This window comes from Eublepharis macularius, chromosome 4, assembly GCF_028583425.1.
Source record: "Eublepharis macularius isolate TG4126 chromosome 4, MPM_Emac_v1.0, whole genome shotgun sequence".
NCBI lineage: Eukaryota > Metazoa > Chordata > Lepidosauria > Squamata > Eublepharidae > Eublepharis > Eublepharis macularius.
In genome coordinates this window covers 166,207,258-166,233,703 of record NC_072793.1, presented here as the reverse complement: position 1 = coordinate 166,233,703, position 26,446 = coordinate 166,207,258, and the positions used below count along the sequence as shown (strand labels likewise).

Below are 26,446 nucleotides of genomic sequence, written 5' to 3'. Positions count from 1 at the left end.
CTGTTTTTCTCTTTACACCTACAACCCTCTTTTTCTCTGTGTATCCCTTCATTGACTTCTCAGTTGGTCACTGGAAGAGACAGGCGTCACCCCTCAAAGGGCCAGATTTGGCCTGAGGGCCTTCAGTTGCTGATCCCTAACCCGACTTCTTTTGCAGATAACAAATGGCTACCGGGAGAGGGGAAACGGCTGCCCTTCATCTTCAGTTTCAAGGTGCCCCAGAGCCAGGGATGCAGCCAACAATGAAAACAGAGGAGCAGGACTCGGCGACCCATGACCTTGCAGGAGGCGGAGTCCCCCGTTTCCTTCAGTCTGGGTCTATGCGGGAGTTTTTAGCTGGTGAAGCCCCTCAGCAGGTAAAACAGGAACCAGATGAAGGACTCCAGCAACACTGGGAGACCCAGAGGCCAGAGTTCCCGAAATCAGTGCAGTATCCTCAGTCGGGGTGGAGAAACCCTCCACTGCATAAGTCCCTGCAGTGGGACTCTAACTCCTTTCAGGCCTCCTATGAAGGCACATCCAACACTAGCCAGTGGCCGGCTGGGAGGTGGGTGCCGCAAGCGATGCCTGGCAGAGAAGCCCAGCCAGTCTACAGTGGCCAGGTCCAGCGAGAGAGAAGGAACTATGGGGGTGTGAAGGAAGAAGTTCCCAATGAGGACACTGTCAGCTTGGAGATGCGACGGCAGCGCTTCAGGCATCACCGCTACCAGGAGGCCGAGGGGCCTCGTGAGGTTTGTCGGCAACTCCAAGAACTTTGCCACCAGTGGCTGAAGCCGGAGAGACGTACGAAGGAGCAGATTCTGGAGCTGCTTATCTTGGAGCAGTTCCTGACTATCCTGCCTCAGGAAATCCAAAACTGGGTCCGAGAACATGGCCCCAACACCTGCGCCCAAGCTGTGGCCTTGTCAGAAGATTTCCTCGTGAGGCAACGGGAGGCCCAGAGAAAAGAGCAGCAGGTAGAACACCTGTTTTGGGTTGTGTGTTTTTTTCATTGTTCTGATCAGGGCTTTTTTTCTGGGAAAAGAGGTGGTGGAACTCAGTGGGTTGCCCTAGGAGAAAATTATCACATGGCTGGTGGCCCCGCCCCCCTGATCTCCAGATAGAGGGGAGTTTAGATTGCCCTCCGCACCGCAATCTAAACTCCCCTCTGTCTGGAGATCAGGGGGCGGGGCCACCAGCCATGTGACCATTTTCAAGAGGTTCCGGAACTCCGTTCCCCCGCGTTCCCCCTGAAAAAAAGCCCTGGTTCTGATTATGTATTTGATGCAAATTTTAGGAGAAATGACAAAATACCCTATTTACCTGAAAGGAAGGTGAGGGTTTTTTTCCACATGTGTGTTCAAGGAAAAGAGGGGAGGCATCTTAAATTTGCATACAAGTTACAGTTATGTATTTTATTTATTTATTTGCTTTATTTATACCATGCCCTTTTCCCCAGTGAGGACTCAAAGCGGTGGACCTCATTCTCCTTCATTTTATCCTCACAGCCCCCCTGTGAGGTAGGTTCAGCTGAGTGTGCGACTGGCCCTTGGTCTCCCAGCAGGTTTCCATGGTGGAATGGGAATTGGAACCTGGGTCTCCCAGATCTGAGGCCAACACCCTAACCACTATACCTTTTGTGTTTAAATTTTTTTTAGGGGGATCATCTTACATTCAGGGCCATCTTTCAGGTAAATATGAGTAATACAACAAAACAAAAGGGAGTCTGGTAGACTAACATTAATTTAAGCAGAAATGTTCTTGAGTTAGAGCATGCATTTGATGAAGCATGTATTGAATTGAGCACAGTAACTGATAGGTAGCCTACAGTCACTCCATTGGCTGCCTATCAGTTACTGTACTCAATTCAAGGTATTGGTTATTACATACAAAGCTCTTCACAGCCTTGGCCCGGCATGCCAAGGGGACCGCCTCCCTCCCTATGTCCCTCCATGGCAGCTTTGCTCATCCAAACAGGGTCTCTTGCAGGTGCCAGCCTGCACATGGGTGAAGTCAACAGCAGCCTGCACACGGGCTTTCTCTGTGGTGGCCCCTACCCCGTGGAACGGCCTGCCTGAGGAGGTCAGGAGAGCCCCCACTCTGCTGGCTTTCCGCAAACAATGCAAAACAATGATTCCAAAAGGCCTTTTTTTCTCAGCTAAGAGGGCGGGATTGTAGGAAAGGGGTCCCAGATGTTTTGCTAATGAGTTAGGAACCATAGATTTCACCATTATGTTGCCTCACATATTACCTGTTGCTTTAAATATGTGCCCCTATATACTACTTGTGCTTCGTGTTGTTTAATGTAAGTCCTAGAATTGACTATGTTCCATTTCAGCAATTCTTCAGCTCCATATTGGATTCTTGCTAATGCTACGTCTTTGTATTTATGTACTCTTTGTATTTATTTACTCTATGACATTGTTTATGGAAATGTCCTTGCTGCTGATTGTACTAATCTCACACTATGTAATCCGCCTTGAGTCTCAGTGAGAAAGGTGGACTATAAATGACATAAGATAAATAAATATATTGTAGTCTTCATTATTCTGTGGGTCCACGTAGCTCAAGTTCACCTCCTGGGCCTGGCAGCAGTTCTCTGGGTTCTCAGGGTCTTTTCTTGCTGCTTGAGGTTCTTTGACTGAAGACCCAAGATGGTGAATGTAGGACTAGGATTTGCAAGACCCAGGTTCACTCAACCTGTCCTCCTTTGCAGGGTTGTTGGGATAAATGCGTATAACTCAGAATAGCAGATGCTGGGAGATAAACAACAGTGGAGGGCTGTTGCTGTTCTGAGCCTCTCCAACCAGTTCAGGGACTCAGAGTCCTTAAGGGAGGAGCCCAAAGAGCCAAGACCATTGGCTGGGAAGGACCAGGGGGACCAAGGAGAGCCCAACGCTGCGGAGACGCCTGCTAAAGAGGAACCAGCAGCACCAGAGGCTGCCCTGCCAGAACCTGCAACAGAAACTGTGCTGCTGGTCCCTAAATTAGCTGCTAGGCTTCTGCCAGGCAAGACTCGAACCCAGGCCTGTAGCCCACCAGGACCCTCTCCCGCTCTGCAGGAATGGAAGTGGAGAAATCCTAAAGTTGAGGTGGCGCAAAGGAGGCAAAGTGCCAGACTGGCTGTGTGCAGCCTTCCTGTAGATCCAGAGGAGAGTGCTGAGAGTGGACCTTCATGGCACCTGGCCAACAGACCGTCCAGCCTCAGGAGCTTTGACACCTACCAGCAAGTGCAGCTAAGCCACATTAACTCCCAGGCTACTTAAGCTGAGCTCTGGGAAGACTGCCTTCCTGGATCGACCGGTCCACTAGGTGCAAGCCCCGTACGCCAGCTCCAAGTTCCTTGCCTCTGGCTCCATTCTATACTCCAAGCCTCATTAGCTAGTCCTGCAGCCCAACTCCTGGGCAGACTTGACCAAGCCTACCTGCAGAGCGCAGAACACTTGCCTTGGTTACCTGCTTGTGGGTTTCTCAGTAATATCAGTTCTTTTGTTTTCCAGTTCTGTAATCTTAGTTCTATTGCATTTCTTTATTGGTTATTGCATTTAGTTATCACAACCGGTGGTGATGAACCTTTTTCTAGATTTTTGTAATCTGCGTTGAGTCTTGTTAAGTAAGAGAGGTGGGCTTTAAGGGAAGTCAAATCAATCAATCAATATGCCTGGTCCCTGTCAGAAGCAGAATGCTGGAGCTTTGCTATGGGTCTACCAGGGTTCTTCTCACTGAGGTTGCAAGGTCAAGTTGGAAGGCATCTTTAGGTTATGCCGAGTCTCATGATCCCATTTCCCTCTTGCCCTTTTCAGGTGATGTGGACGTTTGAGGAGGTGGTCGTGAACCCCCCATTGGGCCAGCAGGCACAGTACCCCACTGTGGCCCAGCAGGTCCGTTATCCCACCATGACACTCCCAGTCCAGTATCCCACCATGGCCCAGCAGACGCAGTATCCTTCCATAGCACAGCAGGCCCCAAATCCCATCTTGTCTAACCGACTGTCATTGGATGCTGGGAGGACACTGATCTGCAGGGAGCCAATCCCAGAAGGTGGGCGGAGTCTACGACCTTACGGTAAGGATTCCCTGCAGCTCCTATTGGGTAATTCAAACATTCCAGGGTTGTGGTGCAGTAGAAGCTACAGCCAGTGGTGTCTTTGCTGTGCCTCAACAATGTGTTCGCTTTCTAGATTTCATTTGGCTGCAATTGCTGCTGCGCAGCTGGAATTTGTTATCCGGTGCACTACGTTGGAAATCAATATTCTCTCATTTGAAAATTTTAACCCACCGTTCTTGTCCCTAAGGCATGAAAGTGTGCCGCCTGGTGAAATCTCACAAACTGGGCAGGAGTGAAACCCAGTGCTATAATTGGTAGAGCATTAGCCTTGGTGTGGGGAAAAACTGGGCTGAACTCCCAAGCTCAGTAGGTGGCCTTGGGCAAGTCATTTGTCTCGTACGATTGTTGGGAACACGACAGGCTGTAACATGAGCTCCCAAAGAGGGGTGGGATCCATAAATCAGTCTGTCTGGGATCATGTGGGCTGAAATGGTACAGGTCTGGCAGCAGGTACCCATTTAAGTAAGATGTTCTAACGTGTAACAAACATTAACAAAAGTGTAACAATATTTAATTAGAGCTATTGGGCTAAGCTTGTAGCTACAGAGGGGCAATCTTGACTTTAATCCAGGCTACATCTTGCATTCTGCCTGGATCATCCTTGAGTTCTACTGAGCATCATCTGATCTAGCTTTCTGCTTCCAGATTCCTCATGGCTGGTTTGTCCTCCCCCCTCACTTTCAAAGGTACACTGCCTCTGAACGTGGAGGTTCCATGTAGCTGTCTGAGGGAAGAGCTATCCTCCATTCAATCTGTCTAATCATTTTTTTAAAAGTCCTAATCTAATGGTTTCCCTGACCTGGATAGTCCAGACTTATTTCATCAGATCTCGGAAGCTAAGCAGGGTTGCCCCTGTTAGTACTTCGATGGGAGACCACCAAGGAAGTCTTATGCAGAGGTAGGCAATGGCAAACCACCCCTGTTCATCTCTTGTTTTGAAAACTTGTAAGTTGGCTGTGACTTGACAGCACATTACACACATGATTTCATAGCCATTGTATCTCGTGGTACCTGCTAGTATCTCCCCTAAATTTATCTATACCTTCCATCAGAGTGCATTCCAAGGCAGCATTTGTTGGGAGGGGGACTTGCCTTTTTCTTTGGGTAAAGCTTCTGGTTCTAGCTTTGTAGAAATAAAATGTTAACGGAATGGGAGTCAACATAGAAGGTGTCAAAACCATTTGAAATATCCTGTTTCTCTTGCCCCTTTAAGGACTTTTGCGGTTTTGATTGTTTCAAAGTCCTGCATTCTGATTGGCTGGTGGCCTGAAGAAAACGTCTGGGTTCCGTCCAGAAACTTTTTTTTATGTCACCAGTCCACAAATTCTGGGCTGCACGTGCATGCAATTCCTCCACATTTGCCTGAACAACAGCATTCAATTTATATACTGCCCTTCAGGACAACTTAACACCCACTCAGAGCGGTTTACAAAATGTTATTTTTATCCCCACAACTACAATCACCCTGTGAGGTGGGTGGGGCTGAGAGAGGTCTGAAAGAGCTGTGACTGACTCACGGTCACCCAGCTGGCTTCAAGCGGAGGAGCGGGGAATCAAACCTGGGTGTCCAGATTAGAGTCCTGCCACTCTTAACCACTCTTAACCACTACACCACAAGTATGAGACTGTGGATTCCCTGAAGGTTCTGAAGGAGGAGTCAGAATTCTGAGAAACACTGGTACTGGGCCCCTGGTATATTTTGGAAACCAAGATGCTGACTGCAACAATGTGATAAAGCTCAGACTTGAAATCCCAAGACAAAGCCACCCCTCCAGAAATGCCGACATGCCAGGCAAGTAGGTGCTGTGATCTTGCTTCCTGACTAGTGTGTGTGTCCCTTCTGATGTCACTTGTATGGCTGAGAGTCTCCCGTGGGGAAGTTTCTTACACCACTGAGAGCAGAACCACAAGTGACAAAAGGCACAGATTGGACACTTGTCAGGTTCCCTCAAGTTTTGATGGGAAATGTAGGCAGCTTGGCGGAATGTTGGACAAGTGACAGTTGAAAAGTCCATTGGACAGCAGTCAGAGAGCGAAGCTGCGAGACCAGGATGCCTACATTTCCCATCAAAACTTGAGGGAAGCTGACTAGTGTCCAATCTGTGCCTTTTGTCACTTGTGGTTCTGCTCTGAGATGGCAGGGGAAAGCCAGAGACAGCCGGTATGCCAGCTTCCCACAACAGTATTATTATTATTATTACCCTTACTGAGGGCGGAACAGGAATATCAGCAGCTCTTCCAACATGACCACATGCCAGTGTTAATGTCAGCGGTGTGCAGAGGAGCCGCAACACAGCAGGTTCTGGTCTGCCAAAGTAATGTCGGCTGCTGGTGACGAACATTTGCACAATGCCTAGTGCGCTGAAAAAAGCGCAGAAGGGAGCACAGTTGCTGCTCAGGAAACTGTCAATCTGCAGTAAACATAAGGTGGAGAAGGGTGGCGGCTGGGGACTGACAAGGAGCAGCAGGGATACTAGAGCCAGCAAGAGTGGAAATGAGGGAGGCTCGGGGTCCCTGCTGAAGCCCTTTTCACTCAAAACTAGTGCTAATCCTAGGGCAGTGGTTTTCAAGAGTTTTTGAAGCGGGACCTAGTTCTAAACCCTGTTGTTTATGGGACATAAAACACAAGACCCTTGCATAATTTAACACTGAAAAAAAATCTATTTTACATAGTATTGATAAATATCAAGGATGGCCTTAACCATTGGGCAATTGTGGCAGCTGCTCCAGGCCGCACTCAGCCCTGCCTCCTGAGGACGGGTGAAAGAAAAGACTCCCGCTGTAACCACTTGTGCCGACCCAGTCTGGGCCTTGGGCAACTGCTTCCACTGATGGCTCCCGCCTGTGTTGCATGGGAGGAGGGCCACTTCTTGTTTGGGCCTGAGGGGTGGCAGGTGGCCCAGGGGTGGCCACAGTGATTCTGGGGCCCAACCTGGACTTTTGCCCAGGGTCCAGAATCACAAAGCCTGTCTGTCTGTCTGTGACTTCATTTATACCCCACTTTTCTCCCAGTGGGAACCCAAAGCTGCATACATTGTTCTCCTCCATTTTATCCTCACAACAACCCTGTGAGGTAGGTTTTGTGGAAAGGGTGTGACTGACCCAGCGGCACCCAGCAAGCTTCCATAGTAGTGCAGGGATTCATACTTGGGTCTCCCAGATCCTAGTTCAGCACCTTATCCATCACACCATGCTGTAGGGTGCATTTCGTGGCCCTTTTTCACATTAGGCAGAGGTAAAAATTGCCATCAGTTTTCCTAGTGCTGCCTCCTCCTGGCTCGCTCTGTATCTTTGCCTCCCTTCTGATCTGCAAAAGAGCTGCAGCCCACAAGGGCCTCCTGACTCACAGTTTGAGGACTGCTTGTGCAGTGGCTGATACAGAGTGCTCTATGTGGTAGTAATCCTGTGTCAGGGCTTCACCACTTCATACAGCTGGGGGAATGGGAGCCCATATCATCGGACCCCCTCCCCATGTACAGAAATTCCTTGCACTTTGAAAGCTAGCGTGTCAGGGGGGGATGAGGGTTACAGCTTAGCCTGATATGCTCATTTTCTGTGTGTAGAGGTTTTCTTGTGTGTGAAGAGGGGCATTCTTTTACGCAAGTCCCTGCTTGCAGTCCGAAATGGGACAGCTCAGGCATTTTATCCTCTTACTGATAACTAGGCTGAAGAGGGTGGGCTGGGAAATCCTTCCTTTGAATTTCACCCCAGTCTCCAACTCATTAGCTGGTCTTAGACAAACCACCATTTCTCAGTCTCAGTCCACCCCCCGTGTCTGCAATCTAGCAATGATACCAGCCTGCCTTACAGGACTGTTGTAAGAATTACTGTGGTCAAATGTTACAAATATCCAAAAAGCATTTAATAAATGCTAAGTAATTATTATTGTTATAGAGGGAAGAGGGGAGTGCGGTCATTTATTTTCCTGATCTACTGCCTGAGGAATATCTTTTACTGTGGTGTTGATAAAGGGTGTGGGGGAGCTTTGGGCGTGGGGATTTTGTTCTCTGTTGGTAATGTGAGCCGGCAGAATGTCATTGTGTTGGCATGCTGTTTAATTACGATTAATACTATTATTTCTTACTGGGACCCGAGGTGGATAAAAAGTATGATAAAAATATTTTCAGTCAATCCACAATAAAATAGTAATAGTAAAATAGCCAACTCTGTGTGTTAGCTCAAGGCTGCTCAACTGCATTGCAAAGGAAAGCTGAATTATTTCCCCTGCCCCAGTTGAGCAAATGTATATAGGTATGTATCATGTAATCTCCTAAGGGCAGAGAACTTTACCAGGCCATGGAACAGTCTGGGCAGCTGTCCAGCCATCCCCTCAAACACTCACCTTCTGCGATTTTATTCTGCATCCTCCCCCAACATTTTCAAGCCTGTTGTAAGGGCTACACGCTTGCTTTAAAAATAGACAACAGCTCTGATTGCCAGGTTTGTGAATTCTGCACTGGGTATCGATGCCTTACATAAAACAGTTGTGGAATCCTAGTATATGCATAACCCTGTGAGGTGGTGGTGGTTGCTTGTAACCTTTACCTGTTATTCCTCAAAGCAAGGATTTGCAGGTTAGCCGCTAGGAGAGGTTGGTGGGATTCTTCTTCTGTGTCCATTGCAGTGTGTGGAATAATTATTTTGTGTGTGTGCACGTGGGGGGTAAACTGAGAAAGTGGCCCATATTGGATGACAAAATGGAGGCACAGAATGATGGGGGCCAAAGTCAATGTGGCTGAGGAAACTCTCATTTCAGCAGGCAAAATGTCTGCAACGGGCTTAGACATGACCCAGGAAGCTTATATATGAGTCTTGGCCAAGTGGAAGGGGGGTTAAGAGCCAACGTTTAAAATTCCTGACGGATCAAAGAAAGGTAGGTAGATTGTACCACTGCCTAGATCTCTGGGGCCTACATCTCAGGCCTGTCACGCCTCTGATTTTGAATCGGAAGAGCTTGGGTTGTTGTGCATTGTGGAGGAACAGTGTCTGACATCCCGGCATGCTAAAAGTTATCAGAAAAAAGAAAATCAGATCTGTATAATTTTTTTCCTTCCTCCTTGCAGGCCCTGTCCAAGAGTTTCGGAGACCCCTCACAAACGCGGAGAGGATGCGGAACCGGAGGATGCGAAACAGGAAGCAGCGCCTGGAGACCAGCATGCAACTCGTCGAATCGGCTTCACGGGCCCCCTCAATGCTGTTGGATGCCATGCGGGGGCTGCACAGACAGGACCTGAAGGCCTTTGACAGGGCCAGGCAAGAGGAACGGCAGCACCGGAAACAGGAGAGGCGGCAGGACAGGGCCACAGCCCAGCTGATGGTCAACGCCATTGAGCGCTCCCACAATGACCTGGGGGAGTTCTTGGGGCGGCAAACGGTCACTATGGCAGCCATCGCAGCAGTATTTACAGGCCAGAGGTCTCCACCACAAGGATCATTTCCTGGCTACAGTTCTTACCCGCCTTGGGGCCCCTCGGAGTCAGGGTCTGGAACCACGTTACCAGCTGGTCATGTGCCTAATATGTCTTCGGAACCTGCTACTGGCCCGGTAGCTCCATGCCCCGTGCCACCAGGGACCGTCCCCGGCGGCATATGTGACCCGGTCCCTGAACCGCCTCCTACAGATGGACCAAGGGAGGACTCTACTCCAGACTCACCCACGCCTTCAACCTCTGACACCACTTCCCGTACGCTTGGCACAAGGCCAAACAGAGGAGCAAAAAGAAAGATGTGGGAATGACGAGGGTTGCCTTTCCCTCCACCCCAATAGTTTCTTCTCGATTTTTAACACCCATTTCTCAACAAGCAGGGTTGCCAGAATCTTCCCCTCCCCTTGCAATTTTTAACCGGACAATTCATAATATCTATGCAAAAAGGTGTAATCCAGGCTCCCTGTCGACAGCCAGTGTCAGCTGTAGGTTTTAGAGTCTCTGGGTTTACAGTGGGAGAACATGTGAGCTTTGAGCTGGAATGTTCTGGTTCTGGCTCAGGGATTCATTGGTAAGCCTTGGGCAAGTCCCAACTTCCCAGTTATAAAATGGGAATACCTGGCCTACCTCACTGGGTTGTTGTGAGAGCAAAGATTGTATAGCACTTTGCAAATGTAAATTATTTTACATACGCCTGTTCAACTTCTTACACCTTTCAAGAAATTGAAGGGAACACTGCCTAAATTGAGCTGTGTCAGCTCCAGAACACCAGTGAAAACCCCACGGATGCTGCTACTTCTTGTTTTTATTTAGAAAATGTACAGTCTTCTCTAGGGTTTGCTCTTGGAGATGTCCTGTGTGGGGGTGCGTGAAGATCACTCTTACACTTATTTCACACATGGGGAACTGAGGCTGAGGTTCAGCTGCTTCTTTAATCAACAGGCATCTTACAGTATAAGAAAAACAAGTTTTACTCTGGCATAAGCTCTGCAAAACCTTATGCTAGAATAAAGATTTGTTAGTCTTTAAGGTGCTGTAAGATCTTGTTTGTTCTTGCTGCAACTGACTAACGCTGCTACCCCTCTAGGATAGCTGTCTCTTTATATTCTGAGTTTTTACAATAATGGTCTTGCAGTCACACAGTTCTGAACTGCTTTATTCCCCTTCAGTGGTAGAGGAACTATTTCCTTTCCAATGAGAGGAGCTCCAAGCCCAGTTTCTGGCCTGGTTCACACATGTACGAGAATGAAGTGGCAAAGTCCTCAAGTGGTAGAATATATTGTACCACTTGACTTGCAGGCAGGGGGAACCACGTTATTTGAGTATTTGAGACACAAATCGAAAACTAAGAGCAAGGGGCTAGAGTCTTTCTCCCTCTGTGCTTGTTTTCTATTGGCACAGAAGATTTTTTTAACCGCAAAAGAACATTCAAAGCTAAAATCCACTTCCTGCTGTCAGAAGTGATACAGCTTTGTTCTACCACTCCCTTCCTTCCTCCGCCTTCTGCATGTGAGAACTAGGCCATCAGCTCCGGCATCACGCAGGCCTGTGAGTGGGATGTCAGGTGGCCATCTTTTAATCCAGACATTTGACATATCCCTTTGCATCCCCTCTTGAAATGTGAGGAAAAAGCGCATCCATGGCTCATCCTGAGGTCCCCCTTCCTTGTGCTACCTTGGCAAACCTGGAATCTTGCTTTGCAGGTGAAGGACGAAACAATGAAGCTGATGGAGGGAGGGGAGAGACGCAGCAGCTGCCCTGTCTCTGCCTATCACAGACATTTCATAGTATATGAGCTCCAAGAGAAGGACATTTTGTCAAACAGCACAGAGTCATTTTCTCCCCCCCCCCCCCCGCCCTTTGCTTGGGCCTAGTTCTTGATGAGGTGGTAAATCTTGTGTCTGAACTCGATCACTTCTAGTCAGCAGGTGGTGGACACATGTTTGAACATTCTTTTGTGTAAAAAGAGAAAATCCTTCTAGAAAGAAATCTAGCATATCAAGGGGTGCATGTGGAGGGGCGGGGGCGGGGGGGGCAGGAAGGAAGATGTTTAGGCTGAGACCTTTCTCCCTGACATGGTAGATTTCTGCGTACAAGGATATTTCATGCTTGTTTATTTTGCACACAGAAGAGTTCACTTAAGTGAGCCAGTTCTTCCTACATTTGAGAGCTTTAATCTCATGCTCTGCTGTCACCTCCTGTATTGTGACTAAGGGATGTAATTCTCTTTGTCGACTGTTGCGATGAAAATTTAAAATAAAAAGTCGCATGAGGCCCCACCTGCACTTTGGTACAGCCGAGAAATAGATTTTCTTACCTCAGTGAGAACTAAGCCGTTGTCATTTCCATCAGGCATTGCTTCTGGGAAAGGTGGGGGGGGTGCGTGTGTGCGCGCACCACGCCATCACCCTGATCCCAGCGGGCAGAGGAGATGCTGTGCGCTCTTGGATTTCTGACTTCTTCATTCATTTCAGTAGACCAGAGCTGATCTATAGACCTGATGCTGTGGGAACATGGGATCTGTTTCTGCCCTTAGAATGACTGGCGGCTAGTAGCTCCATGTATGTATCAGAGGGAACATGGATCGGGTTAACAGCTGATTCATGCATGCAGAATATGCATGGCCTAGCTGGACTGTACCTCTGTGATGGAATTGCATGTTTGCTCATCCCTTTAAAAACCTCCCTGCACATAGAAAACTAGCACTTCAAGGATTTTGGCTGGGCCATTCTCCATAATGTCTTTCCATACACAGAATTTATTTACATAGGGAAATATTCAAACATGCAATTTCTTCCATCTGCAGTCTGAAAGGGTAGGATCCAGGAAGGACTATACCAGCTGCAACTCCTGCTTGTATAAGTCCATGGTAATGGTGGAATTTGCTTTTGGGCCTCCCAGAGTCCCTTAGGGTTGCCAACATATTTTAATGACCCCTTGCTTCTGTGCTTTGAACACTACCTTGAACTATAGGTTTTGGTAGGCAGTCATGTTTACCCCAACTTAATCTGCTAAATTCTGCAGAGAAAGCTATTGTTAAAGGTGCAGGAACAGGTGCATGTGCAGGAACAGTGTAGCCCTGTGTTTTTTGATCAGTTGGCGCCTCTGGGTTCGAATGCAGCTCTATTCACTGGCTGACACAGGCTGCCCCTTTGAAACTCATTGAAGATATAAAACCAACCCTTCCTTCATCAAACTTGAGACAATCAATTTCTAAAGACTTTTCAGGCTGGCATTTGGGACTTGGTTTCCTGAAGATTACGGGAACACAGTTCAATTTTGCAGTTTTAAGAAGTGTTGATTTTTAAATGGACTCCATACATACCTGCAAAATGTATTTATTTTGTAAATGTGTTTTGAGCTTTTTAAGTATCAGGAAAAGAATAAAGTGGTTAATGTGGGGTTTGGACAACCTAGGGGAGACGGGGGAAAGAGTCCTGCTTACTGAAGATACAGGAAATTCAGTTGCTTTCCCATTTTTCATTTGCAGCAAGCGTTTTTCCCCTCTTCAAGTCAAAAAGTGAAATGGAGAAGTAGGAGAGGAAAAATGGGCCAGAGAGGTGAGTCTTCACTGTGGCGGAAGGTCCTGGTAGGAATCTGTTATGTGACCCCCCAGTACCACCTGAGGTCACCTTCAAGTGGTCCTAAACTTTGGATCATGACAGTTTCATAAACAAATACATGTGTTGGATCCATTAACTCTCTTCTGCTAAGCGAGGAACTTTCCTTGCTTAGCCAAAGAGAAACAAGCTAGTATCGAGTGCCAGTAATTTCAAACTATGGCCCCTGGTGCTTCTTCGGAATCTTCTGAGAAGTTTCACATGGTGGACGAGATTCGCGGTGAGACCGTCTGTCTTCCGCCCTCAGTTCTCTACCCATTCCACATGCAACATGCAAAGGAAAGGTGGTGTGCTTTCCGGCTGCCTCAATCATAGCAAAAGGCTGGGTATTTTAATGCAGGGCTTTTTTTCAGCAGGAACGCGGGGGAACGGAGTTCCAGAACCTCTTGAAAATGGTCACATGGTCGGTGGCCCCGCCCCCTGATCTCCAGACAGAGGGGAGTTGAGATTGCCGCGGAGGGCAACCCACTGAGTTCCACCACCTCTTTTCCCAGAAAAAAGCCCTGTTTTAATGAATAATGTAAACATTACCTCAAGCCTAGTTCTTCTCACTGAGAGAGTAAACTGCTGTGGGGAAGTTGTATGATCCCAGCTGCAGAGATCATGAGATTGAATGTTTTGCTGTACAAATAATTTCCTCCATTGAGAAAGCAGGAGAAAGGGCCTCACTCTGGCGGAGTAGTTTTCTGGATACAGGAATCTGTTTTCACTCCTCACGAGCAAACGTCCCAGCACGTGAGCCCACGCCTGCAGTCGGAATTGATTCTTGTCCACTGAGCAGTTTACCACCTCAGCAAGAACGGGGATTTTGTACAGACCGAGCAACAAGTGAGACTTAACAAGCATAGTTCTTGTTCTTCATTAATTGAATGCACACACTGGAGCGTGCCCCAGAATCCTTTGCAACACACACGGGTTCCAGCAGACTTGTCAAAATGGAAGCAGTGAGGTTGGGAAGTTTGAAACTCCCTATATTTGCCCATTCATTTAGGGAAAAGTAGTTTTTGAAGTGACGTATTTGTATCAAGTCTCCTCCAAACTGGTAATCAGGGATGTCCCCCTCTGCCTTTTTGAGGAAAATTAATTATTGCAGTGTGATAATTCCCCCCAAATAATGGATTTTTAAATTGGGATTATTGCCAATGAATTCTTCCCTCCTCAAGTTTTGGAGATATTCAATAAAGTTTGTAATTTTTTGGGTGTTGATTTTTCCCCCCTATATGTTTATCCGTCTTTTCTACAACTTGTTTTCAAAATGATGTTGCTTCCAATAGGTCTGTCTGGGAAATCATGAAGGAAAAAAAAGACAAAGGTGACTCTCGTTTGAATCCTGGCTATGGAGAGCATTGGGAGAGGGGGTAGTAACTTTAATGTCAGTCACAGAGAGTGGCAAATCACCCGTTCAACAAAGGGGATGGGAACGAAAACCCCAAACGATAAGAGACGCACTAGAAGGACGTCCACAAACTAGGATTGCACTAAAAATAGTGTTCATTCTGCAATATTTACCTGGCTCATTTAAAACAGTATGTAGAAAATAGCCTGTAAAGCCTCCCCCAACCCCAACCGGGGACCTTTGGGAGGTGCCACCTTCCCAGGATGCCTCCTTTACAGTGCCAGCTCACCAGCTCCAGGGGCTAACTGCTCCCTTGTAGCCTGGCCATTTCATCTCACTTCTGATGAGCTGCTGTAGCATAGTGGTTAAGTGGTTAGGCTATAAATCAGTACTCTGCTAGTTCAATTCTCACTTCTGCCATGAGCTCTGCAGGTGGCCGTGGGTAAACCACTCCACTCAGCCTCAGCTCCCCAGCAGTATTGGGATAATAACAACACTAACTTTGTTCACCGCTCTGAATGTGGCACTTATTTGTCCAGAAGGGTGGTTTACAAGCGCACTGTTGCTGCCGCTGTTATTAGTTCCACCTACTCACATCTAGATGCTGAGGCTGTTTTCCCAGCTTGAATCCTTCTCCAAGCTTCATAAGTTCCTTCATAAGTTTCTGCAGGGTTAATCCTGGAGGAAGTCAGGAAGGAAAAGTTATGTCTGGCTTCCTTCTGGGCCAGGAACGTTGCCCTCCGAATCTCCAGAAGACTTGGTAATCTGTAGCTTGCTGAGGCTCGAACCATAATTGCCCACTGCTCCTTTCTAGATTTCTGCCAGCCGTTCGTATCTCCTTCAGCTCAGGCCTTGTATCCTGGTTCTCTACTTCTCAGCAGGCCCTTTCTTTCAAAGAGGCCTTGATCCCAGTCCCAGAGGAGGCCTTTGGTACATAGGGAGCTCCTATCTGCTCCTCCCTTGCCTTTGCAGGCCTAACTAGCTCTGCTCTGCAGTTGAGCGGCTGCTTTCCTTTGGGCTGTGGCCCCTTTTCCCCAGGAGTAGGGTGCCCTGGCAGTGACATGGGTGCAAAAAAATGGCCGTACTTTACAGATAGGTTCATATGGGAGAAGATACGGGTATGCTGGTCCTGATCTGGCCCTTTTCATTCTTGCTTGCTTCCTAATTTCTTTATTTAACGTATCTCATTATCTGTGTGGCTCACAAGGATATCACTAAAATTATTTTAGCCAGTTTGGTGTAGTGGTTAAGAGCGTGGGACTCTAATCTAGAGAGCTGGGTTTGATTTCCCTCTCCTCCGCTTATAGCCAGCTGGGTGACCCTGGGCTAGTCACAGCTCTCTGGAGTTCTTTCAGCCCCACCCACCTCACAGGGTGATTATTGTTGTGGGGATAATAATGACATACTTTGTAAACCGCACTGAGTGGGCATTAAGTTGTCCTGAAGGGCAGTATATAAATCGAATGTTGTTATTATATTATTTTTAAAAACCCTATGCCTCATGGAGAACTTAAAAACCTAGTTAAATCATAGTTCAAAATTTGCACAGTACATTCTGTTGAGAACAACTAAAACATCCAAAAACTATATAAAAATGCATCTTTTTTAAAAAGGGGTCCTGATGAAGTTCATTACATGGTGTTTGGTTTTGGAATTTGTTGGTGAGCCCCCTTGTGGTTACTCAAAGTAAAACATAGGTGAAGAAAACCATTAAAACAAGCAGTTAAAACCATTTTTTTTAAAAAAAAATTAGGCTATGAATGAGTAAAATATGTCAGCATCACATCCTCTTTAAAAATCAGCACAAGAGGACAAATATATAAATTGTTAGCACCGCTGAAGAAGAAGCAGTTATCCAAAGCAGGGGTAAGATAAAAACATCTTTACATGGCATCTATTGTACAACTTTGGTGTCAAGTGAGCCTGTGAGTGAGTGACCATACATGGCTGACCAAAAAAAAGAGAGTTCAAACACTCACAAAAGAAGGAAGCCAAAATTCACACGAACTTTGCACATGTTAATTTACATTCATTGATGCAAATTTAGATGTCACTAAAATACAACTCACAATAGTCTCAGCTCTGTCTGGAGCAGAGTACACCAGGCCACCCTAGACTTAAAGGGGCAGGGCAGGATTTCATATTTTTGGCACTAAAACCAAGAAGGACCTGCCTTGGTGTTCATCCACCCTTCATCCCATATTGGAGGTGCAGAGAACGTGGCCTTCAGTGAAGATGGTAACTGGTGGGCAGGTTCAGGTACTCGGGCCCAAAGTTGTGTAAGGCAGCCAATGTAAATTTAAGCCTTTTAAAGCAATAAGCCACACTCAGAAATGAACTGAGCTGAATTTTGCCTCCCCAGTGAAGATTAGATCACCCAGTTTCTGCCACCATCAGAGACAAGGAGATGAATTACCTTCATGCATTATTATTTTTTTGCTACTACCTGCTTTTCAAGAAGGGCATTATGGTTATTCACATTAGAGAGTTTTAATTTATTTAAAAAACAAACAAACAGTATCCTCCCAATAGAGGAAGAGAAAAAGAGGAAGCAGGGGTGGCCATGAAGATTTCAAGATGCAACTTGAAGTATTTTAAAAAATGTATCTTCTTGTCTCATAACAAATGGGAAACAGTTGATGGGAAAGGGCCGTGATGAAAAAGCTCAAAGGAACATCTTCCCAGAGGTTTGCATGGCCCTGAAGAGCTGATAAAGGACAAGTGAAGGGTTCCCACTGGATGCCAATGATGCTGTGTCTCCATAGGTGTCTCAAGTGGATTGGCTGCTATTGGCAGCGGGTCCTACTTCCAACCCTCTGTCTTCAGATGCTCCTTCTGATCGGGTGAGGTCTGGAGCCATTATCCTGTTCTCTGTCTCATCTGGTGGGGACTGGAGGAAGGAGTGACTTGCCCAAGGCCGCTTAATCAGCATGTGGCATAGGTCATATGAAAAGTAGTGTCAGCTTCCCAGCTCATGCTGAGGCTTCCTGGCACTGTCTAGCTGTGAGTCCACCTATGCCAGGATCATCCTTGGACTGACAAAGGTTCTGTAGAGCCTCAGGCAAAGAAAGGTCTTTTGGAGGTCCTTAAAGGGAGCTCCCTGGGATTTAGGTTTACTAAGCTCCAGAATTACAACTTATCACTTGCAAGATCTGAGCCCAGTGGCATCTTAAAAACCGACAAGGTTTTTCAGGGTATAAGGTTTCAAGAGTCAACGCTACCTTCTTCAGATACAAGCAGAATGGAGATCCTTGAGCCTTTATATCCCAGTCAGGAGGTGGGAGGGGTGAAGCAAATAAGGGAGTCAGGATGTAAAGGTACAATGTTACAATGCAGCTTGATTAGAGCAGAAATTAGCATCTTAATAAGATAAGAATCTTATCTCTCTATTCAGTATAGAGATCAGTTTCCTGGTAGGAAATAGCTGCTTCGGATTGCAGGCTGTATGGTATACCCTAGAGTCTTGAAGATGCAGAAGTCCTAATTACATTACACCCCCAGAGGAGTTAGCTGTGTTAGTCTGTAGTAGTAAAATAGTAAAGAGTCCAGTAGCACCTTTAAGACTAACCAACTTTACTGTAGCATAAGCTTTTGAGAACCACAGTTTTCTTTCTCAGATGCATGGAGGGTATTCTTCATACCCTCCATGGATCTGACGAAGAATATGAGCATAGGATCCAATGGCAACTACACTATCTCTGGCTCTTACAGCTGCTCATCCTCCAACATGATATATTCCCTCATGTGCCAACATTGTCCATCTGCTCTGTACATTGGACAAACCAGCCAACCTCTGCGCAAAAGAATAAATGGACACAAATCTGACATTAAAAATGGTAACATCCAGAAACCAGTGGGAGAACACTTCAATCTACCAGGACATTCCATCAAGGACTTAAAGGTCACTGTAGCTGAACAGAAACATTTCAAAAAACAAACTCCAACAGGAAGCTGCTGAATTGGAATTCATATGTAAATTTGACTCAGTCGGACTTGGATTGAATAGAAACTATGAATTATTATCTCATTATCAGAAGTAACGGCCTTTCAGGCATTCTGTTCAGATTCAGCTATGGAGGGGAGGGGTCACACTCAGCCTGGATTGTGCAATCCGCCTCTTTCATGACTTTTGCAACTGATTTACATCTACTCCCTCCCCTCACCACCTATATATCTGGCCTGTTTCTTCATACCCTCCATGCATCTGACGAAGAGAACTGTGGTTCTCAAAAGCTTATGCTATAATATAGTTGGTTACTCTTAAAGGTGCTACTGGACTCTTTACTATTACACCCCCAAACTCAGTCCTTTCCAATATGAATTTTGATTTGTGTTTGTCCCAGCAAGTGATGGGCAGCAGAGGGAAGCGAAGGAAGTTTCTTCAGCAGGGAAATTCTGAGCAAGCTGGAATATCCAGTGGAAAAGCCAGTTGGGTACCCAGTAGTCAACAGTAAACAGAACCAGAGAGGCAAGAGGAAGATCACCAAGGGAAAAGAACGGAGGGTCCCATTACTTGTGAGGCAAGCGACCAAGATGGCCATATCACCACAGTCCAGGATGGTACGAGAAAAAGTTCATCCACTGAGTGTGAAGGATTTAGCCAAAGCTCTGACAATCTTAAACATCAGAAAAACCACACAACAGAGGAGTCTTCTACATGTTCAAATTGTGGGGAAAGTTTCAATCAGAGCACAGGCATTGTAATGTGTCGGGAAATACCTGTCGGAGATAAACCATATAAATGCTCGTACTGTGGGAAAAGTTTCTATCAGAGCTCCAACTTCTTAGGCATCGGAGAGTCCACACTTGTGAGAAACCATATAAATGCTCCGATTGTGGTAACTGCTTTGTTCAGCGGACAGATCTCCTCAGACACCAGAGGTGGGAGAGCAAATTCCTGCCATGTACCACGGCATGTTTCACCTAGGGTGAAACAAAATTGCTTCCAGGTGAGCACCTTCCTAATTCAGGGTTTGTGTAGGTCCACACTTTCTCACCTGTTAGCAATGCTGCAGAGTTCGAGGCGCCTAGGAAGAAATATCTGCAGATGCCACACGGTTGCTCTGTTTGTATATTTTATTTATTTAAAGTAAATAACGGGGAAAGGGAAGTGGAGGTGTTAAAAAAGAGAGAAGAAAAGCAAATCAAATTATGGAAAGGGGAAAGCTGGTATCACATCATCCAAATGAAAATGGCATCTGATTCAGCATAAAAAATAAGAGATGAACAACGTGGCCCAGGCCTGAATTGCTGAGATCCACTGGAGCCGAGGGCACAATTTAGGCACAGTTTAATGGGTCCCTCGGATTTTCATTGGGGCACGTGAGACGTGCAGCAGAATTGAGTGGTACAGTATTTCCTAGAATGTACTATTTCAGCTTCAGACAGGGATGGGAAATCACTGTTTATCAGGAACAAAATGCCCAGCATAGAGAAAAATAGAATCTAGTGGTTAAGATAGAACACCTTCTCCAGCTAGTTTTCTATGTACAGAAAGATTTGTTTATATGGAGGGTGGTGGACGATTCTGATCACGCGGCGTTCCACGGGCATCCTGAAGTAGTACATTCCAGGAAAAGTGATTCTACTCAGGATAAATATTGAACTCTAACTTTTGCTAGCTTAGTGCTTTGACCGGGGGCCAACTTAGAAATCAGCAAAGCCAATAGTTAGAATCTTAAAGTGCTACCAAATTAATTTTTTTCCTTCTTGAAAATATACCATTAGGCAGAGCATGTCAGAAAGCTGGATTTTAAATCTAGATGAAATGATAGGCAGCCATTAGTCCCAGAGGCGGAATATTGCTACATTTTAAAGTTTGGAGGGGATTCCTCCTCCCAAAAAATGCATTCTTTTGGAATGGTTAGGCCTGTGGACATATCAACCCATTTTTAAAAAAATCTTTTAAATGCAGCTAGAAATCCGTAACATTACTCAAACAAAGCAGCATTGTATACAATCCAGAGAAAGATCAGTGCATTAGAATCCCATCAGAGACCATACTGATTCACTCGTGCACATACATCAAGCCTTCATAGTTCATGATCCACTAAGTTGGGTGCTGCCCATCAAGTCAGTGGTCGAGCATCTGCTTTGCATGACAGAAGGTCCCGAGTTTGACCCCGAGGATCTCATTAAAAAGATCTCCAGAGTGGGGAGATCTACCTGGAAAGATGCTTACCAGTCTAGACCAGGAGTCCCCTACCTGGTACCCATGGGCGTCCCAGTGCCTGCAAGTATTTTTAGAAAGTGCCTGGAGCCTGGTAGGGCTTTTGCTTCTGATCAGTCTTTGGAGATTCGTTTGGCTGTGCAATTTTTTAAAATGTTGCTTTGGCAGCAGCTGCCATCACAGCATAAGGCTCTTCATTGCGGCTGCACCCATCACTGTGTCAGAACTGCAAAGGTGCCCACAGTGTCAAAAAGGTTGGGGACCCCTGGGCTAGACAAGACTGAGTTAGATCATCTGACTTGGCAATAAGGCCGCTTCATATATTCTTATGAGGACTCCTCATTGCTTTGGGAGGGCCCAAGGCTCTGTGGCAGAATGCCTGCTTTATATACAGAAGGTTGCTGCTTCAAACCCAGGGGTTGGAAAAGACTGTCCAAAGACCTTCCACCAATTGGAGTTTATAGTGATGACTTAGATGAACTTAACGGTCTGATTCAGTCCCCAACTCAACTCTGGCTGAGCTACCACGTTACTATTTAGCAGCATACAGCACGGCAGATCAGAAGTTGGGTAGGCCTTAGGTACGTCCCTCAATCCCTTATCCTGTGATGACTCGACTGATTGAGCAAGTGATTGTTGAACCGTATTGCATTAGAACTGACGTCCGTCGATAATGATATGAAACAAATCTATATTCAGCATGCAGTCCTTCTGGTTGATGGAGGAACTTACCTCTTCCTACTTTTGTTCCTATTTAGTTTTGTGGATCCCCTCCTCCCCCTAAAATAACAACACTCCCTCTTGGTTGCTTCTGGTATGCAATCTGACTTCCTCTTGAACACGCTCTTGGTTTTTGAGCCCAGAAACTGCTTTCTTTCCAAATTGATCATTTGGTACCCATTGAAAGTAGATAATATACTTCTAAGACTGAGGTATTTCACAGCGAAACTCTAAAGTGAGGATCCAGTAGCCTCCATGACAGATGGGTCAGGGAAATAATAGTACACACACACAGTTACCAGACAAGAACTCAGGACAAAATATTCCAAAGTGTAATGCTTCCAGTGTTTCACTTACCAAAATGAAATGGGTTGGGCATGGTGTGCCCCCTTTTGCACAGTACCCCCCAATTATTTCAGGGAGTGCAGATTGGTCATCTGAGGGGAACTGGTGCAAAAGGGTGGACTATGTCCTCCTCCACAGGCTGTTGAGGGAATTGATGGAGCCTGATGGGAATGAAATCCTAAATTAAAACATGGATTACAAACAAGTCAGTGTTTTGCTACTGCTGTAAGTCCAAGGACACAGAAACTTAAAAAAAAATTAACAAAATGTTTCTGAACCTGTGTACTCCCTTTAGCCACTGGCTGACTTGCTGTGATGTCATAGAATAAATCTTAAAAGATTCTACCAGCTGTCATGTCTGTACCCTATCCATGCCATACTTAATGCCGACATATTGTTTCTGAACCAATGTTTCATGCTATAACTTGATGTCATATTGCCAATGCCTATTTCACAGGCTTATTGAAGCTCCTGGTGCCTTTCAGTGCTTCTGACCTTGTACACTGCTCACTCCCATGCTCTGCTATGCCTCAACTTTGATCTCTTGCTTTCTCAGTGTCTAGACTTGATAGTACAAATATGTGAGACATTCTCAAGACAAGTTCGCGCCAAAAGTCCTGTTTTACTGTTGGGAGGGGGAAGGATTTTCCCACAGGTCACTATTCCTGTTTTACTGCTTAGATGCTTACCTTGCTTCTGAGTAATTCTATGGACATATCTGTGGAAATGGTCCGATTTCTGAATAAAGCCATTTAACCAAGAGCCTGGGTTTCTTGCCACAATGGTACAGGGATCTATCTGCCATAGCCTGTCATCCATAGCCTGACAACAGCACAGAGGGCCTATCAGAGAAAAGGGGGATGTGTGTGAAGTTGGGTTTAAAAAATGTCAGAGTGACGGAATTATCTCATCTTCCTTAGGAGCAGGTGAGCTCTTGCAGCTGGCATCCTTAGGGGCAAGCTGAACTATTCTGTTTGGCAGAGCGCATCTATAAGAGCAGATGTGCTAGATGGGAGGGGGCAGCTGAGTTTGGAGTAAACGGATTCAGATAAACCATTCTGTGAATTTTTGCAAATTTGATATAACTACCTTAAACTGAACTTGCAGCACAGTTGCAGACACACATGTCCTTGGCTCCTGGCCTCAGAAACCTACAGCCCCCAACAGGGTGCAAGCATGTGTGTGCAAGCATGTGCATGCGCACACACTCAGTCTCACTCTCTCTTTGGGGCTACAGCATGCATTCAGTTGACTACTCTGCCCAATTAATTAAAAAAACTTTTGGCCACCTAAAAGAGTGAGCCTGATTTACTGGACAACACATTTTTTAAAAACATGGAATTATTTTTAATACAGGTACTTCTTTAAAAAAAAAAACAGCCTTGCAGGTGACAGATGTCACCTTAGAAGCCTTCCACCTTCACTCTCCATCACGATGGAATGCGTCTTGCAAGATGGTGTCTTCTACATCATGTATGTACACAGAATAAATATGTTTTATGCAGATTTAATTGATACTGCCCTGTGGTGCAGAGTGGTAAGCGGCAGTACTGCAGCCCAAGCTCTGCTCACAACCTGAGTTCGATCCTGGCAGAAGCTGGGTTCAGGTAACTGGCTCAAAGTTGACTCAGCCTTCCATCCTTCCAAGGTTGGTAAAATGAGTACCCAGTTTCCTGGGGTTAAAGTGTAGATGACTGGGGAAGGCAATGGCAAACCACCCCGTAAAAAGCCTGCCAAGAAAACGTCGTGATGCGATGTCCCCCCATGGGTCAGAAATGACTTGGTGCTTGCACAGGGGACTACCTTTACCTTTAATTGATTCATTAATTATTTGACTATGGCTGCAATCCCTTCCATACGTTCCTGGGAGTAAGCCTTATTCAACTCAACAGGACTTCAGAGGCAGTCAATCTCTGAATACCAGTGCCAGCAGGCAACGACAGGGGAAGGCCTTCTCCCCTATGCCGTTGCTGGCCACTGTATGAGACAGGATGTTGGACTAGATGGACCACTGGTCTGATCCAGCAGGGCTATTCCCATATCCTTATGTTCTAAGTAAACATGCCAGTACCCTTTGCACAAGTCATGTAGGATTTTAACGGGATGATAGACCCAACGTATTGCCAAATTGTTTAATAGTAGAGTCTGGTAGCACCTTTTAAGACCAACCAACTTTATTGTAGCATAAGCTTTCAAGAGTCACAGCTCTTTGTCAGATTCATGAGGGCTGTGGCTCTCGAAAGCTTATGCTACAGTAAAGTTGGCTGGTCTTCAAGGCGCTACTGGACTCTTTACTATTACAGACTAACACGGCTAACTCCTCTGGATCTATGACCAAATTGTTTAAGACAGGGGTCAGCCTGTATTTTCAAGAGCCACCTATTCCCCAGAGAGGAAACTGGAACCAGAAATATATTTTGCTTAGGAACTATTACCCCTCAAACCCATGGTGAGAACACAATAAAAAGACCAGAGGAATGTCGAAGGCTTTCACGGCCGGAGAACGATGGTTGTTGTGGGTTTTCTGGGCTGTATTGCCGTGGTCTTGGCATTGTAGTTCCTGACGTTTCGCCAGCAGCTGTGGCTGGCATCTTCAGAGGTGTAGCACCAAAAGACAGAGAGAGATCTCTGTCTTTTGGTGCTACACCTCTGAAGATGTCAGCCACAGCTGCTGGCGAAACGTCAGGAACTACAATGCCAAGACCACGGCAATACAGCCCGGAAAACCCACAACAACCAGACCAGAGGAACTTTAAGAAACTTGACAAAATGCTTTCTAGCATGCCAGCTCTCCTCAGCCATTGGCTGAACTGCTTTGATGTCACAGTCTTAAAATAATTGTATTGGCACAAAAGGCCTAAGGAGTGAAGGAGGTGCACTTAGCTGCAAGCCCTTCTGTGTGACCGCAAATGAACTTGGACGTGACATAAGAAGTCCAAAAGATATGCAGCATTATGCTGAAAACAATTTTTTCTTGCTTCTGAAAACAGTTAATCTTTGATCCAGACTTTGACATAGGCACCACCAGCTGCCAGCTAAAATTGCTTTAGGAGCCTCTAAGAGCCAATTGGCCATTTCTGTTTTTAATCTTGACTGGGATCTACCATGAGCATCAATTAAGTATGGAAGTCTACCAGGGGCTCAATAAGCAGCCTAAAATATCAGAGGCACAAACCTTCAAACATGGAAGTTCCATTTAGCCATCATGACCGATAGACATTGGTGCTTATCAACGGCTACTAGCCATCGTGATTGAAGGGAACGACCACGATCACCAGCAGTAAACTTCTTCGTACCAGTGCTGGGAGGCCTCAGCCTCTACGCTCTGTTTGCTTGGCCTTCCACGGCAAGTGGTGAGCTGCTGTGTGAGGCAGGATGATGGATCAGCAGGGCTCTTCTTATGTTCTCATGGACCAGGCATTTTCTATTCTCTTTTTAAAGCCATCTAAGGGCCAGGCTACAAGTGACGAATGACACTTGAACGGCCCTCGGTGAGCGGCTATCATTACATTCTGTGGCAATGAGTCAATTATGGGAAAAATAACCAGCCAAGCTCTATCATGTGAGAAGGAAGGAAAAATTCTTGTATTTGCTCTCTCTGCTATGTATAATTTTGTAAATATCATATTCCCCTCTCCTTTATCATCATTTTCCAAAGACCGAAAGCTTCAGGTCCATTCCCTGTTGCCATCCGCCAAAACAAAGGCTAGGCTTGGTAGGAAAGATCCCAAGAACTGCCCTAATGGATTCGATCACAGGTCCATGGAGGCCAACATCTTGACCAGCTTGTTGGAAAATCAGCAGAACAGCACAAAGGAAGCAGCTTTTCCCCTGGTTCCGGGCATCTGGTACCGGAAGATATATTGCCTCTGAAGGTGGAGGTTCCACTTAGCCATCACAGCTAATTGCAGCTGCGGGGCAGAAGAGATGGCTTAATGGGCCACGAGTTGTGCAAGTTCAGAACTTAAAAGCACAACCCTAAAGCATGTTTCTGAGAGCAAGCCCCACTTAATCCTTCATTGGATGCTCCTTAGGGTTGCTCTCTAAGACTTCCATCTACAGCACTTTGCAGAAGCCGTCCTGTTCACATCTGTCATCTGGCTCCTCTCCCCTTAAGTGACCCTCCACTCTTCTCAGCCTTTCAGGCCTCCTGGTGCTGCTTGCTCAATCCTCATCAAGCCAATGGGGGGGGGGGAAGGGGGTCTTTTGTTTAAATAGTAAGTTCCTATTTTTTTGCATTCCTGGGTAATCCTGACCACAAAGATACACTTAGGTCGCCTGTGGGGGCTAGCAGATCTTGCTGGTTTTGTGTTCATAATGGATGGTGTAGGGTAGAACACTTTACTACATACAAACGAGTCTGTTTTTTGTCCACTGACCACTCGAAAGATTCTGTGACTCACTTCAGTGCAGAAATTGAAAGCGCATGTTTGGAATCCTTTCGTCTGTCTCCTAACACGCTTTTCTCAAACCACTGGTTTCTTTCCCGTCATGATTCTGAACGTCAAACCGACAGACTTGATATTAAATGAGTTAAAACAATTTCAAAATGAATATTTAACCCCCTTCCTTGCAAAAAAAAGGGGGGGGATTAAAATTGTTAAACAACTGATAATCCATATGTTCAAAGGATCCAATCCATGTAACCTACCTTTTTTCCCACCAAGTGTGGGCTGCTACGTAACTTATGGATAAACGAGTTCTAACAACAGCATATCTGTGTGCGAACGCATACACACAGTAT

General features: G+C 46.1%; 1 protein-coding gene across 1 annotated transcript; it reads left to right on the top strand.

The window, feature by feature from the left end:
• Positions 1 to 26: 26 nt before the first annotated feature.
• On the top strand, positions 27 to 9,834 carry LOC129329393 (zinc finger protein with KRAB and SCAN domains 8-like). The gene is made up of 3 exons (XM_054978947.1): positions 27 to 956; positions 3,783 to 4,044; positions 9,150 to 9,834. The coding sequence occupies exons 1-3, from the start codon at positions 165 to 167 to the stop codon at positions 9,821 to 9,823; spliced, it is 1,728 nt and encodes a 575-aa protein (XP_054834922.1). The 5' UTR covers positions 27 to 164; the 3' UTR covers positions 9,824 to 9,834.
• The last annotated feature ends 16,612 nt before the right edge of the window (positions 9,835 to 26,446 follow it).